The following is a 15,273-nucleotide window of genomic DNA, read 5'->3' as shown; positions in this document are numbered from 1 at the left end:
TATATGTGCACTCATGTGTATAGTAGCACAATTTTTAGTAGCTAAATTTTTTTTTTTTTTTGTCTTTTTCATTTTTATCGGTACCGGGGATCGAACTCACGACCGCCTGCTTGCAAGGCAGGTGCTTATGCCGCTGAGCTAAATCTCCAGCCCCAGTAGCTAAATTTTGGAAACAACCTAAATGCCCATCAACTGAGGAATGGATAAAAAAGATATCGTACTTTGATACAATGGAGTACTACTCAGTTATAAAGAAGGATCACACTGAGGCTTTTACAGGTAAATGGAAGCTACTTGAGACTATATTCATAAGTGAGGTAAATCAAATTCACATGTGTAAATACCATATTGTCTCCCTAGTGGAAGAAACCATCAGAGTAAATAAGATACAAAATCCTCAATAAATATTGTGAAAGGGTAAGAAGCTGCTCAAAAGGGGGAAAAGATAACTCGGGGAAAAGGAGAGGAAAAAAGAAAAATATATAAATGTGTATTTACACAGTTAAGATAGCTAGAATAATTGTGCTACTAATTCTATTAGGTCTTGGAACAAAACAGTTAACATTCATAGAATCTATAGAGCAAATTTGCGTGTTTGTATTTGGTAATCTGAGGAACTCTTTTGAAGATTGCTATGCAAAATAACAACCTTAATTATGTTCCTACCACCTTGTTTTGAAAGCCTATACTGTCTTTGTTTTGGGCTCTTTGTTATAGTTATTGATTTGTCTTCTTTGTTTCTCATTTTTCTAGTAATTTGCTTTGTTTTGTTTTGTTGTGGATAGATGTACATGTAGAGGCTTATATATGCCTCTGAAGAGTTTACTCTAAGAGTTCCTTCTAAAGAGGTTTCAAGAATTGATTGTATTATGCAAGGTGATATGAACAGCTACTTTGAAGAAAAAAGAGGCTATTATGATAGCCACTGCTGATTTCCTATCATCATGTTGTACAGTCCAGTAAAGCTTCTATTCTATGTTTAGATCAGTTTCAGTCTATTTTGTATGATTTAATTTCAGAATATATGAAGATATGGACAGCTACTTTGAAAAGAACAAATGGCATAGTAGCCATTTTCCTACTGTCTGGTTTTGAAGGCCCGTAACACTTTCAATCTTTTGTGATCAATTTTGTACTGTCTTGTTTTGTTTGAATTCATTGTGTGTAAAGATATGGACAATTAATTTCAAAGAAAACAAGACACATTATGGGGGCTGGGGATTTAGCTCAGCGGTGTAAGCACCTGCCTTGCAAGCAGGCAGTCGTGAGTTCGATCCCTGGTACCGATAAAAACGAAAAAGACAAAAAAAAAAAAAAAAGACTTAAGACACATTATGGTAGCCACTATTGATCTCTTGTCGTGTTGCTTTGAGATCCTGTGTCATTTGCATTGTTTTGTTCTGATTGGCTTTGTTCTGTTTTGTTCTACTCAGAGAGAGAGAGAAGAGCTCAATGTTCTGAATGACCCTGCTATAGGAATTCAGGCCTGAAATGTACTATGAGTGGTGCCTTATACTTCTCCATATGAATGAATGGACACATAAATGATGTGCTACATGATGATGGAAGGTTGCATACCTGAGTAAAGTTCAGAATAAGTTTAACTGAGCAAATCCATCATTCGTGGAGACTTTGGGATGTGTGCTTCCATGCATAACTGAAATGTAATGTTCTCATTTCTTGATTTTTGCTGATAAAAGGCAATTTTTGAATAAAATGTTTTGCAGCCCTGGTGAAAAGAAGCAGCTGGTTGTGTGTTTTGCTAAGAACTCCAGAGGAGAAGTGTACATCCATGACCAAAATTATCCTGCTCTACAGAGAGGCCTGGAGCCTACAATAAATGGTGCCTCCAAATTCCCCCTTAGAAGTGAATGGAAAGCAATATACAGTGTCAGCACTGTGGCTGAAGCTTTCCCAACTTAGCTTTGCTATAAGTTCGGAACAGAGTTCTGAACCTAAATGTATCCTTTGGTTTGTCACCTTCTGCAAGTAACTGAATGGCACAGTTTGTGATGGTCCAAGGCATACGTATGGCTATGCACCCTCATGGAATGAAACACCTTGCAGCTGGTGTGTTTCCCTGATAATAGCCCTCAGAGAAGAGTACCTCAAAGTCCTGCATGACTCTACTGTAGGAGTTTGTGTCTGGGATGAGTATAAATGGTACCTTATATTTCCACAAATGAATGAATGGATGGTTAGATATCATTTTGCATATCACCATGGAAGGTGCACCACCTCAGTCAAGTTCAGGAAAAGTCTAAGTGAGCAAAGCCATCACTTGTGAAGTCTCTGGGGTGTGTTCTGGAATATATAACTTAGATAACAATGTTCTTATTTCTTAGTTTTTCTGGTAAAAGGCAGTTTGTGAATAAAAGGCATTGCAGCTCTGGGGAAAATAAACAGTCTGCACCTTGTTGTGTATTTCTCTGAGAACTCCAATGGACAATTGTACATTCATAACCAAAATGATCCTGTTCTACAAACAGAAGCCTGGAACCTACCATAAATGGTGCTTCCGAAGTCCCCCATAGAAGTGATTAGAAAGGGGATATACAGCTGTAGTGCTGTGGCAGGGAATCTTCACCAGCCTAGTTAGCTTCCCTCTAATCAGAACATGAACAGAATCTAACTGTATCCTTTGGTTTATGAGCTTCTACAAGGAACCGAGATGCGCACTTTGAATCTCACAGTTTGTTATGGTTCAAGGCTGTTAGCATGTGTATGGTTATTCACCCTTGTGAAAGTAACCACCCTGCAGCTTGTTATGTGTGTTTCCCTGATGATAGCCCCCGGGACAAGAGCACCACAAAGCCCTGAATGTCTCTGCTGTGGAATCTCAGGCCTGGAATGTAGTATGAGTGGTCCCTTATATTTCCCCATAAGAATGAATGGATGGATACGTATCATTGTGCCTCATCACCATGGAAGATGCCCCCAGCTGAGCCAAGCGCAGAATAAGTCTGTGAGAGTGAAGCCACCACCTGTGAAGACTTTGGGGTGTGTGCTTCAACATATAACTGGGACATAAGTTTGTCATTTCTTGGTTTTTGCTGGTAAAAGGCAGTTCGTGATTAAACAGCTTTGCAGACCTGGTGAAAAGAAACAGCCTGCAATTCATGTTTCCCTGAGAACTCCAGTGGAGAAATGTACATCCACAACCACAATCACCCTGCTCTACAAACTGAGGCCTGGAACCTACAATACACTGTGCTTTACAATTCCCCGATAGGGCTGAACGAAAGGTGATATATATTGTCAGCACTGTGTTAGGGTTGTTTCTCCCACTTAGTCAGTTTCAAATTATGTTCAGCATAGAAAACAAAGCCTGTCTCCTTTCATTTATGTGCCTCTGCAAAGAACTGAGATGTGCACATTGAGTCTCTCAGTTTTTTATGGGGAAAGGTAGTTTGCGTAAGTATGGTTAGCAGTCCTTGTGTAATGAAACTCCCTAAAGCTTATTGTGTTTAACTAATAAGGCCCAGGGGAGAAATGTAACTCTACGTCTTCAATGATCCTGTTTTAGGGAAGGCAGACTGTAAACTAGTGTAAATGTTGATTTATAGTTCCCCATAAGAATAAATGGATGAAGGGCATTGTAACTTATCAACATGGAAGGTGTCCCAGCTGAGTGAATTTCAGGATAAGTTTAAGGGAGAGAACCGTTGATTTGTGAAGTCACTGGAGTGTGTGGTTCTGTCAATAACCGAGACAGGCACATTTTATTTCTCAGTTTTTTGCTGGTGAAAGGCAGTTTGCAAATAGAGAGAGAGGTATGCAGCCCTGCAATAAAGTAACACCCTGCAACTCCTAATGTGTTTGCCTAAGAACTCCAATGGAGAAATGTAAATCAATGACCAGAATGATCCTGCTCTAGGCAAATATGCATGCATACTTCAATAAGCGGTGCTCCCAAATTCCTCATTTTAGTGACTAAGAAGGGGATAATAATTTGCACCAAGTGGCTAGAGATTTAGCTCAACGGAGTAAGTGCCTGCCTGGCAAGCACAAGGTCATGATTTTAATCTCTAGTACCAAAAAATAAGCAAACAAATTTGCACCAATTCGGCATGGAATGCTTCACAGCTTCTCCACACTGGGTATGAGTTAACAGCAGAGAACCCAAGCTACCTGAACGCTTTGGAGTGTGTGCCTCTGTGAATAACTGAGAAGCAAGCTTGGGTTTCTCAGTTTCTTACCCTGAAAGACACTTTGCTTATGCGTGGTTATGCAGAGCTCATGCAAATAAACACCCTACATCGTTCTCACAAGAACCCCCGTAGAGAAGCATAACTCAATATCCAGAATGAGCCAGCTCTAAGAGCAGAGCCAAGGAAGCTACAATAAGTGGTGCTTCACCACAGGAGTGAATGGAAGGCAATCTACAATTGTATCATATCTTCATGGAAGGGTCCACAGCACAGCCAACTTCAGTATAAGTTCAGAGCATAGGAAGCTTCCACAGCTTCAACAACTTCAGAATGAGTCCAAATCAGTTAACCAAACATATCTGGAGACTTTTAGAGTGTACTTTTCTAAAAAATTGAGATTTGCACGTTTAACTGTCACTATATCCTGGTGAAAGGCAGTTTGCATATAGATGGCTATGCAGATACAGGGCAAAGAAACATCCTGTAACTTCCTCACCTTCACCAAAGTTAGTATAAGTCTAGATCTGGGGACCCAACACATGTGAACACTTTGCTTGCAATGTGTGCTTCTGTAAATAACTAAGATGTGCACGTTTAATTACTCAGGAAGTCCTGGTCAGAGACAGTTTGCACATAGATTGTTATTCAGCACAGAGCAAAGAAAAATCCTGAAACTTATTTTGTGCTTCCCTAATAAAAACTCTATGAAAGCAGTATAACTCACTGTCCAGAGCGATCCTACTCTATGTATAGAGGGTTGCAAATGATTGCATAGTGCCCCTTAAAGCAGGGGTAGCTATTCTACTTGCAGATAAATTGAATTTTAAGGTAAGAGTGATTAATGGGGACAAAGAAGGTCACTACATCCTCGTAAAGGAAACAATCCAAGAGGAAGAGATAATAATCATAAATATATATGCAACAAATATCGATGCACCCAATCATATAAAACAATTACTAACAGACCTGAAAAATCAAATAAGCCCTAATACAATTGTATTGGGAGAACTCAGTACATCACTGTCACAAAAAGACAGATCAACTAGACAAAAATCAATAATGAAACATTAGAACTGAATCAAACTTTTGAACAAATGGACTTAGTAGATGTCTAAAGAATGTTCTACCCTACATCATCAGAATACAATTTCTTCTCAGTTGCACATGAAACGTTCTCCAAAATGCATAACATACTGTCTTATAGAACATGCTTAAGTAAATGCAAAGGAATTGAAATTTTCCCAGACATACTATCAGACCACAGTGCAACAAAATTGGAAACCCATACAGTGGAAATCACAAGAATTTCATAAACACGTGGAAATTAAATAGCACCCTACTCAACAATCAGGGGGTCTCAGATGAAATTAAAGAAGAAATTAGACAGTTTTATAGTTAAAGTATAATGACAATACAACATACTAGAACTTGTGGGACACAATGAAATCAGTCTTAAAAGGGAAATTTGTAGCAGTAAGTGCCCACATCAGGCACTTACAAGTGTGTAAACACATAAACAACTTAATGTTGAACTTTAAACTTTTAGAAAAAAAGAGCAGGCCAAGCCAAAAGCTCAGATAAGGGAGGAAATTATAAAGATCAAAATAGAATTTAACACACTGGAGACTAAAAAAGAACAATACAAAGAATCAATGAAGAGTTGGTTCTTTGAAAGATTAAATAAAATTGACAAACCCTCGGCCAACCTTATCAAAAAAAAAAAAAAAAAGGAAACAAAAGACTCAAATCCAGGCAATTAGGAATGTAAAGGAGGAAAAACTCCCAAGAGTGGAGAACCAGTGCTCCTGAGATCCGGCCATGGTGGGACTCAGGCAGCTTATTCGCCCGCCCTCTTGGTAGGCACCCCTGGCATGGGCCAGGAGAACCAGTGGCTCCCTTGGGCCTACCGGCACGCAGGCTGAGAATCAAACACCTCCCACCCCCGCCATAGCTACTGGGGATAGATGTCTCACACCTCTTGGGAGGATGATCATACGCAATATAGCAAATATGGGGCATTTCCTTCTACCTTCTGTTTGAAGGCAAAGGTTGTTTTCATTGTTTTGTTGTGTTGCTCTATTCAGTACTCTCAAGTGGTTTTATAATGTTCTGGTTTTGGTTTGACTTCACTATACCTAATTGACTGGACAACTATTGTGAAGATAACGAGATATACCCTAGTACCTATTACTACCATCCCAGTACCCTGCTGTGAAGTCCTGTACCACTTTTGCTGCATTGTCCCGATTGACTTTGTTCTGTCTTGTTCTGTTGTATTTTTACTACTTGAAAATAAAATCAAAAAAAGAAAACTCCAAAAGAAAAAAAGGAATGAAAAGGAAAAAATCACAACAAACCCTGCAGAAATCTAGAAAATCACCTGTATCTACTATGAAAACTTATATTCCAATAAGATGCAAACTACAAAAAAACTAGATTCCTAGATACATACAAATTACCAAAGCTGAATCAAGATTTTAAAATCCTAAATAACCCAATATCAACAAATGAAACTGAAGATGTAATTAAAAACTCATCAACATAGAAAAGCCAAGTCCTGACTAATTCACTGATGAATGTTACAAGACATTTAGAGAAGACCTAACACCACTACTTCTCAAACTCTTTAATGAAATTGAAAGGGAACAATACTTCCAAATTCATTCCTGGAAGCAAGTATTACCCTGATACCAAAAGGACCTACCTAAGACAGAATTACGGGCCAATTTCCCTAATGAACATTGATGCAAAAATCCTAAGTAAGATAATGACAGACTGCAGCAAATCATCAAGAAGATTATACATCATGATCAAGTGGGATTCATCCCAGGGATGTAGGGATGGTTCAACATACACAAATCAATAAATGTAATCCACCATATTAACAGAGCTAAGGACAAAAATCATACGATCATTTCAATAGATGCAAAAAAAAGCTTTTGACAAAATCCAGCACCCATTCATGATAAAAACTCTACAGGAAATTGGAATAGATGGTCCTTATCTGATAAAAGCTATCTATGACAAACCAACAGCCAACATCATACTAAATGGACAAAAATTGAAAGCTTTCACTTTAAAATCAGGAACCAGACAAAGATGTTCACAGTCTCCACTCCTATTCACAGTCCTCGAAACTTTAGCTGGAGCAATTAGACAAGAGAAAGAAATAAAAGGAATAAAGACAAGAAAGAAAGAAATTAAACTATCGGGCTGAGGATTTAGCTCAGTGGCATAAGCGCTTGCCTTGTAAGTGTGCAGTTGTGAGTTCGATCACCGATATCAAAAACAAAAAAAAAAAAAAAAAAAAAAGAAAAAGAACTTAAACTATCATTATTTGCAGGTGATATGATACTCAGAAGACCCAAAAACTCCACCAAAGGACTACAGGATTTAATAAGCAAGTTCAGTAATGTAGCTGGTTACAAAGTCAACATTCAAAAATCAATAGCCTTCCTATACATGAATAACAAACTCACTGAGAGAGAAATCAGGAAAATAATACCTTTCACAGTAGCATCCAAAAAAATGAAATACCTAGGAATCAATCTAACAAAGGATGTAACAGACCTCTATATTGAAAACTACAATACTCTGAAAAAGAAGATTGAAGGGGATATTAGAAAATGGAGAGGGGGCCAGGGGTTTAGCTCAGCGGCATAAGTGCCTGCTTGGTAAACTTGAAGTCGTGAGTTCGATTCCCAGTACAAAAAAAAAAAAAAAAATGGAGAGATAGCCTGTGCTTTTGCATAGGAAAAACCAATAGTGTGAAAGTGGCCATACTTCCAAAACTGTTATACAGATTCAATGCAATCCCAATAAAAATTCCAATAGTGTATCTCACAGAATTAGAGAAAAAAGTCATAAAACTCATCTGGAAGCAGAAGAGACCTAGAATAGCAAAGGCAATTTTGAGCAACAAAGACAAGACAGGGGCCATCACAATCCCTGACTTGAAATTATACTACAAAGCTACTGTAACAAAAACAGTTTGGCATTGGCAAAAAGGAAAAAAACCTCAAAAATCAATGGAACAGATTAGAAGATACAGAAACAACTGTAAACACACTAAACCACCTTACCTTTGACAAAGGTGCCAAACAGATTCACTAGGAAAGAGAGGCTTTTCTATAAATGCTGCCAGAAAAAATGGCTCTACACATGCCAAAGATTAAAACTGGATCCATATCTTTCACCATGTACCAAGCTAAAATCAGAATGGATAAAAGATCTTAATATTACAACAGAAACATTAAATCTGCTGGAAGATAGAATAAATAAAACTCTTCAAGACATTGGAGTAGGCAAAGACTTTATGAACAAAACTCCAACTGCACAGGAACTATCATAAAGAATCAACAACTGGACTCTCACCCTACTGAAAAGCTCTTGCACAGCAAAAGAAACCAACAACACAGTGAAGAGACAACCTACAATGTGGGAGAAAATGTTTGCCAGCTGTACCTAAGGCAAGGGTTACTATTAAAAACATAAAGAACTCAAAAAACTCAGTCCTCCCAGAGTTAAAAATGGGCATCTGAGAAATACATACTTCTCAGATGAACAAATATGAACAGCAATAAAGTGCATTTAAAAATGTTCAACGGGACTGGTCATTCAAGAGATGCAAATTAAAACAACACTGAGATTCCACCTCACCCCAGAAAGAATGGTTATTATCAAGAAATCAACCAATAACAAATGTCGGAGGGGCTGTGGGGAAAAAAGAAACCTTCACTATTGGTGGGAATGCAGACTGGTACAACCCACTGTGGAAATCAGTGTATAGATTCCTCAGGAAACTAGGACTAGAGGTCCCATTTGACTCAGCTATTCTCCTTCTGGGTATCTTCCCAAAAGAATCAAAAACATCATATATGAACCCATGTTTAGATGAGCACAGTTTGTAATAGCCAGATCTTGGAAACAATCTACCTAAATGCCCATCAACTGAGGAATGGACAAAAAAGATGTGGTATTTTTATACAATGGAGTACCACTCAGCCATAAAGAAGGATAAAGCGGAGACTTTTATAGCTAAATGGATGCAACTTGAGACAGTACTCATTAGTGAAATAAATAAGATGCATATGTAAACACCACACTGTCTCACTAGTTTAAGAAGCTGAAAGTAACAACATATGTATGTGTGTGTGGATCTATATAAAATAGTTAAGATAGTTATACTACTGATTTCTCTGAGCTCAGTGAAGAGAAAAATTTGTGCTGGTATTGCTCAGACAATTATAGATATGTCATGCTCTGGGTGAATGATTTGGGGATGGCAATGTGCAATGTATGTACCGTTGTTGCCCCCGATTGATGTGTTTTGAGATTTTTAGATTTTTCTTCTTCTCCTTCTCCTTTTTCTTTGAAATAAAATGGATTTGGGGGGGGGGGGATCCCCTTTGGTTGTAATTTAGCTTTCTGTCTTATTGCCTCATCTCAAGGCTGGGGCAGGCAGTATATGAGGTGTGATCAAACCTACATAAATATTTAAACTAGAAACTTATAGAAAGGACACATTGCCATGGATTCTCCCTCAGAATATCCCCCTCACGTCCAGTGAACTCAGTCTTGTTTTCTGAAGCAATTCTGAAGTCATCTTTAGTGAGGGTCTGTAGTTTCACTGTCATGAACCGATTTCGAACATTTCCTTCTCAGGGTCATTTTGAGTCACACACAGCTAGGTCCAGCGATCGAGTGGAGGAGGACACGGTGCTGGTTTTACAAGCCTGCCTCCCATCGGACGGCACTGGGCTGCAGCAGTGCCTGTATTTGTGGTCACACATTGTGAAGACCCTCCTGAAAGAGCACTTCCCCACCTGCTTCAGAAAGCGGCAGGAACTGTGGGAGTCCGTGTGCTCAGAGAGGGGGGAGCGTAGAGCTACAGGGGGGTTCAAGGCAATGTGTCTTTCACTATAATTAATTTTGGCTTAAACATTCATTGTATTGTTTACTCACATCTCACACAAGATGAGTCTGGCCACCGTGCCAAAAAGTAAGGAAGTGCCCCAAAAACAAAACGCTGCCACTCAACCTGGGCAACGAGAACTGTGTCTCAAAATAAAACTTTAAAATATTTTAAAGACTATAGGTGCCTAAAAAAAAAAAACTATAGATGCCTCAGCCTCCCTGTGCCTCGAGACCCGGCCCGTGTCACTTAACCCAGTACCGAGGTCCTGGTCACACGCTGACCCGAGGCCCGTCCTGGGTCAGCACTCCGCGCGTTCTGAGCTGTCCTTTCCACCCCCGCTCAGCCTCATGGGGAACCGGAGAAATGGTGTGGCCACCAACTGTCACGGACTAGAGGTGACCAACGTGAAAGGATGGGAAAGAGGGGAAACTGGACCAAAAAAGACGTTTGTGGATAGACAAGAGAGCGGCATCCGAGTGAAATCCACACAGCGGGATGCAGAGGTCATGTTCTCATCTGACGCTTGTCCGCTGGTTAGGCAAGATTGTGCCGCTAGGGGGAGCCAGCGAGGAGAACGGGACCGCCCGTCCTAGAGGCCAGCAGTCTCCTGCGGATCAGAAAGGGCAGCCCCCGGGCTCTTTCAGCTTCCAGTGCTGGAGTTCCGGTGTTTGCTTTGTTCTGCTGTACCGGAGATTGAACCCAGGGCCTTCCCACTGAGCTGCATTCTCAGCCCTTTTTACTTTTTGGAATAGGATCTTTTAGAGCTAAACTGCCCGGACTATGCTCAAATTTGCCATCCTCCTGCCTCAGCCTCCCAGAGTGTTGAGCTCACCGATGTGCCCTTCTACGCAGGGCTCACAAGGCCAGACTTGCTGTTTCAGATGAGAAACGGAGGCAGGAAAGGGGAGTGGGGCAGCGTGCTTCAGCCCATAGCTGCCAGCTGCCTGGCTGGACTGAGCGTGTCTAGACCCTAAGCTCCCTGGGGAGCAGTGCTGAGCCCGGACTTGGTCCCCAGGGCACCTCTGGAGGGCACAGCTCGTGCCCTCAGCTCCCAAGGCCCCGTCCTGTCTACCCATATCTGCCTGCACTTCCTGTGTGCCCAGCCTGGGCAGCTGAGCACTTGGGCAGCTGCTTCCTGGGCTGAAGGCCCTCTGCCCACCCCAGCCTCAGCAGCTGCCTGAACCAGCCCTAGGCTCTGGCATGCACCCAAAGCTACCGGGGTCTCCTTCACTGTCCCTGCCAGACCATACCTGCTCCTCTTCCTCTTCCTCCAACACCAGCAAAACAAACACTCGAGGGTCAAACTCAACATCTGTATCTACTAGAAAAGTGCTCTGCCACTGAGCTCTACCTGCAGAACTTTGGAAATTATTTGATTTTGAGACATGTTCAAGGCCTCGTTCCCCAGACTGGCCTCAAACATGTAATCCTCCTGCCTCAGCTTCCCGAGTACCTGAGATTACAGGGGCGCGCCTATTGGCAGATCTTTGGATTTCAAAGTGCTGGTTGGTAAAAATTAAGCCTGAAAGAGCAGACAGTTTGCAGGTTTAGTTTCCTCGCTGATGGCTCATGATGGAGACAGCAATGACAACCCTCACCTGGACCTGCTCCAGACCACTGTCCTGGGCCACGTAGGGCTGACTCCTGGCTCCTGCAGGCTCTCCTGGCATGGTGTCCTCTGGAGGTGAGCATCAGGAAGGCTAGGGGAGAGGCCAGCATTTGCCCCTCGGCACCCTCCTTGCAAGCCACACTGCTGCCAGGACCTCTGTGTGACAGGTGTAATCCCAGCTAGCCAGGAGGCTGAGATAGGATAACTGCAAGTTTGAGCCCAGCCTGGGCAACTTACAGATCCTGTCTCAAATCGCACAAACAAAAAACAAGCCTTGTACCGACTCCTACACAGGCAGCCAGCCTTGAGACTGGGAACACACACAGCCTGCTGAGCCTTTACCGTTCATGAGCCCCATGGGAGCCAGGCTCGCTGTAGCAGCCGGAGTCAACTCCGGAAGATGTAAACGTTTTCAATGAGCTCCACTGTGTACCAGCAGATCTGCCCCATTTTGTATCAGGGTAATTTATTTCCCCCAAGGTCCAACTGCACCCCTAACAGATTCAAGTGCAAAGCCCAAGTGTCCTCGGCATCTCTCCTGCCTCTAACAGTCATTCTGTTTGTAAATTTTGAGACAAGGTCCCAACAAGTCACTAAGTTGCCCGGGCTGGGCTCAATCTTGTAATCTGCCTGCCTATCTTCCAAGTGCTGGGGTTTCAGGCATGCAACACCGCACCCATCTGTCCCATCGCTGATTCTCTGCTGAGAATCCTCTCACAGGCTTCAGTGCTCATTCCTCTCAGGCTCTCATCTCTCATTAGGTAAAAGTGGTCAGTGGATTTAAAGACAACTCCTTTGGAAATGATTTGATTTTGAGACAAGTTCATGCTTAGTTCCCCAGACTGGCCTTGAACATGTAATCCTCCTGCCTCAGCTTCCCGAGTAGCTGAGGTTACAGGGGTGCAGAGATTACATGGGACAGAAGTTCCTTGGAAGCCCAAAGCATTACAGAGAGCAGCACCAACTGCAGGAGTCCTGCACCTCAGTCACAAGCTTTATTGTCCCGAGCACGGACTCGCCACACTTCCACAATTCCACTGGGGGGAGGGAAAGGGTTGGGATGGGGAAGGCGCACGCGGGGTGCAGATGCTGCTGCTGGGGAAATGGCTTCATGTGTCCCTGGCGCCTATGAGGGGTCCCCGCTGTGGGGCCTTGGGCTATGAGCTGTCCTCAGTGCCCCAGAAGGGGCAGCACTGACTAGATTAGGCCACTAAAGCAACATTTCTAGGATGCTGTTAATAGACCCACATGCGAGAGCTGCTAGCTGCAGGCTCGGGGAGGCAGATTGACAAAATGGGGCCACACCACCAGTCCCCTGGTGGCACTCACAGCAGTGGCCCGGGCACACCTGTCCCCTGCATTCCAGGAGCCCCCTCCAAGTCACAGAGGATGGACATCAAGTCCTGCACCACTCGGACCCAGGGGCAGGGTGCCCGGGACACAGGGTGCGGCCTGCTCAACCCTGCCACCTACAGGGCTCCCCTGCTGAGGACACAGTACAAGCTCTGCGGGTGTGTCAGCGTCCCCGGAATCGCCATAATCGGCAAACACGTGGCGCATTCCAAGTCTGCAAGAACGCTGGGGACCGGAGCAGGAAGGCCTGAGCCTGAGTCTTGGCCCTGGGGACACAGTCCCGGCCGCAGTGCCAACCCTGGGGCTCCGACCCTGCCTGTCACCCTCAGGCCAGCGATGGCAGCAGTGTAAGGGGGTCATGGTGGGCCACAGAGGTCACGGTCCCCTCACACCTTAGAGCCTGGTCGTCTCCCGGCCGCAGGCGGAGGGGAGCTCGTACTGCTGCATAGAGGTTCAGCAAGCAGGACAGCAGCCTGGGGCCCACCGTGGCCTGCAGGGGACCCTGGGCTCTGCTCTGGTCCCCCCGGGGTCTACAGGGGACCTGGAAAGGGAGGACAGGAAGGGTTCAGGGCACCTGGCCAATCATGGGCACGGCTGGTTCCAGTCTCCGCCAGCAGCAGGTGCAGACCCCAGAGTGGTCCCGGATAAGCGCGTCCCCGGCCAGGCCACTGCACCACCCCCCACGCGGAGGAAGGCTGTGTAGAGGACGCCTCAGCAGGGCTCCGGAAGGGGGATTGTCCGCGGTGGTCAGTTCCGTTACTGTAGCAGTCTCCAAAGTGACAGTTCCGGCCCCTGCCTGGAAGGGGCGCGGCCACGCAGCCTGGCAGGGCTCTGGTGTGAAGGGCAGCTCCACAGTGTCCCTGGGATCAGTGCTTGTCCTGGGAGAGCAAGGGTCTCATCAGCCATGAGGGATGGGTAGGAAGAGGGGAGCTGGGGGCGGGGGAGAACCATGTACAAAGGCCCAGGGGCAGGGAAGCTATCTTGGTCATCTCAGGGCAGAAGGGCTACTGGTGGTGTTTTATTTGTATTGCTTCTAGAAGCTTCCTCACAGGCATGTATTGCTTTACAGTGTACCAGGGGAAAGAAACAAGATTGAGAAGGTCAAAGAGCGCACTGGCACTCTTCTTGGCTCTTGTGCATTTTAAGCGATGTTTCGAGGTTCTCCTGCTCCCCTCCCTCCCCAGAGCACCCTCACCTCTTGCTTATGAGCCTTGTCCTGCTGGTGGATGCCGTTGGGGGAGGCGGAGCTGCCCACGGTCTGCGAGGTGCAGAGGAAAGGGGCTGAGGCGGTTACACGAGGCCACAGTCCCACAGGCGACCACTAGGTGGCGAGCACGCCCCGCGGGTCCACCCCGCCTCCCGCAGTGGGATCCCGCACCCAGGAACGCGCACACCCCAACCCAGGCGGCCCGGCGCGCTCACCTGTGCCCCGCCGCTCCGCAGCGCCTCCACCAGCGCCTCCACGCGCTGCGCCTGCTCCAGCGCCGCCCGCAGCGCGTCCTCAGTGCCCGCCAGCTGGCGCTGCAGCCGCAGCATCTCCTGCGGAGCCGCTGCCGCAGGGTCAAAGAGTGAGTGGCGCCGCTGCTCCAGGCCCTTGTCCTTGTCTTTGTCTTTGTCCTGGGGGAGGTGGGAGTCAGTGCATCTGTTGTGCGTCCCTGTGCACGCCTCCCTCTCCCACCTGCCTCACCCAGACAGATAAAAGGACCGTGCCTAACTTCCCAGCTCCACCTTGGCCAGTCCCCAAATCCAGGACCTACCACCCTGGAGACGCCTGTGACTCCTCGGGGTCACGGCCTTGAAGGTGGAGCTGGTGGTTTCCCGTTGATTATTTCCCTGCATCGTTGGCCCAGCCGGTTATGAACAGGTCACACCATAGGGAAGTTCCCCTGCACGCTGCACAGCCCCAACCACGTACCAGCCCCATCAGCTTCTCACGCAGGCCCCGTATATCATCCTTGAGTTTCTGCTCCTTGAGCCGCCACTCAGCCTTGTGCACTTCACGGCTCAGGTCGCGCTCAGACCCCTGCGAGTGTCGGTTGGCTTCCAGCAGCAGCACACGCAACTCGTTCAGGCTCCTGGGGGTTGGGGAACAGGGCATCAGCTCCCCTGGGTCCCACAGTGCAGGGACACCACCGAGGAGACACTGGCCGCTTGTGTGTGAGCCACAAGAGCCGGGGTAGAAACAAGAGGCAGGGATGTGTGGGACACAGTCTCGGCGTGGCATACATTTTTACTGGTCTAAT

General features: G+C 45.3%; 1 protein-coding gene across 5 annotated transcripts in view; it reads right to left on the bottom strand.

Annotated features, from left to right (window-relative positions):
• Positions 1–12,650: 12,650 nt before the first annotated feature.
• Clip2 (CAP-Gly domain containing linker protein 2) overlaps positions 12,651–15,273 on the bottom strand; it is a 43,528-nt gene continuing 40,905 nt past the window's right edge. For 4 of the 5 annotated variants that reach the window (XM_063234325.1, XM_063234321.1, XM_063234322.1 and 1 more), the window contains 4 exons: positions 14,946–15,105; positions 14,453–14,647; positions 14,226–14,288; positions 12,651–13,908 (listed from right to left, as the gene is read on the bottom strand). In XM_063234325.1, coding sequence (XP_063090395.1) covers positions 13,897–13,908; positions 14,226–14,288; positions 14,453–14,647; positions 14,946–15,105 — 430 coding nt within the window. In that variant the 3' untranslated portion in view covers positions 12,651–13,896. The remainder of the gene's footprint in view (positions 13,909–14,225; positions 14,289–14,452; positions 14,648–14,945; positions 15,106–15,273) is intronic. The other variant, XM_063234324.1, reaches the window with a different exon arrangement.

This window comes from Cavia porcellus, unplaced genomic scaffold, assembly GCF_034190915.1.
Source record: "Cavia porcellus strain 051 isolate PalLab524CR breed Dunkin Hartley unplaced genomic scaffold, mCavPor4.1 scaffold_23, whole genome shotgun sequence".
In the NCBI taxonomy this organism is placed as follows: Eukaryota; Metazoa; Chordata; class Mammalia; order Rodentia; family Caviidae; genus Cavia; species Cavia porcellus.
This window is presented reverse-complemented; position numbering and strand designations above follow the sequence as displayed.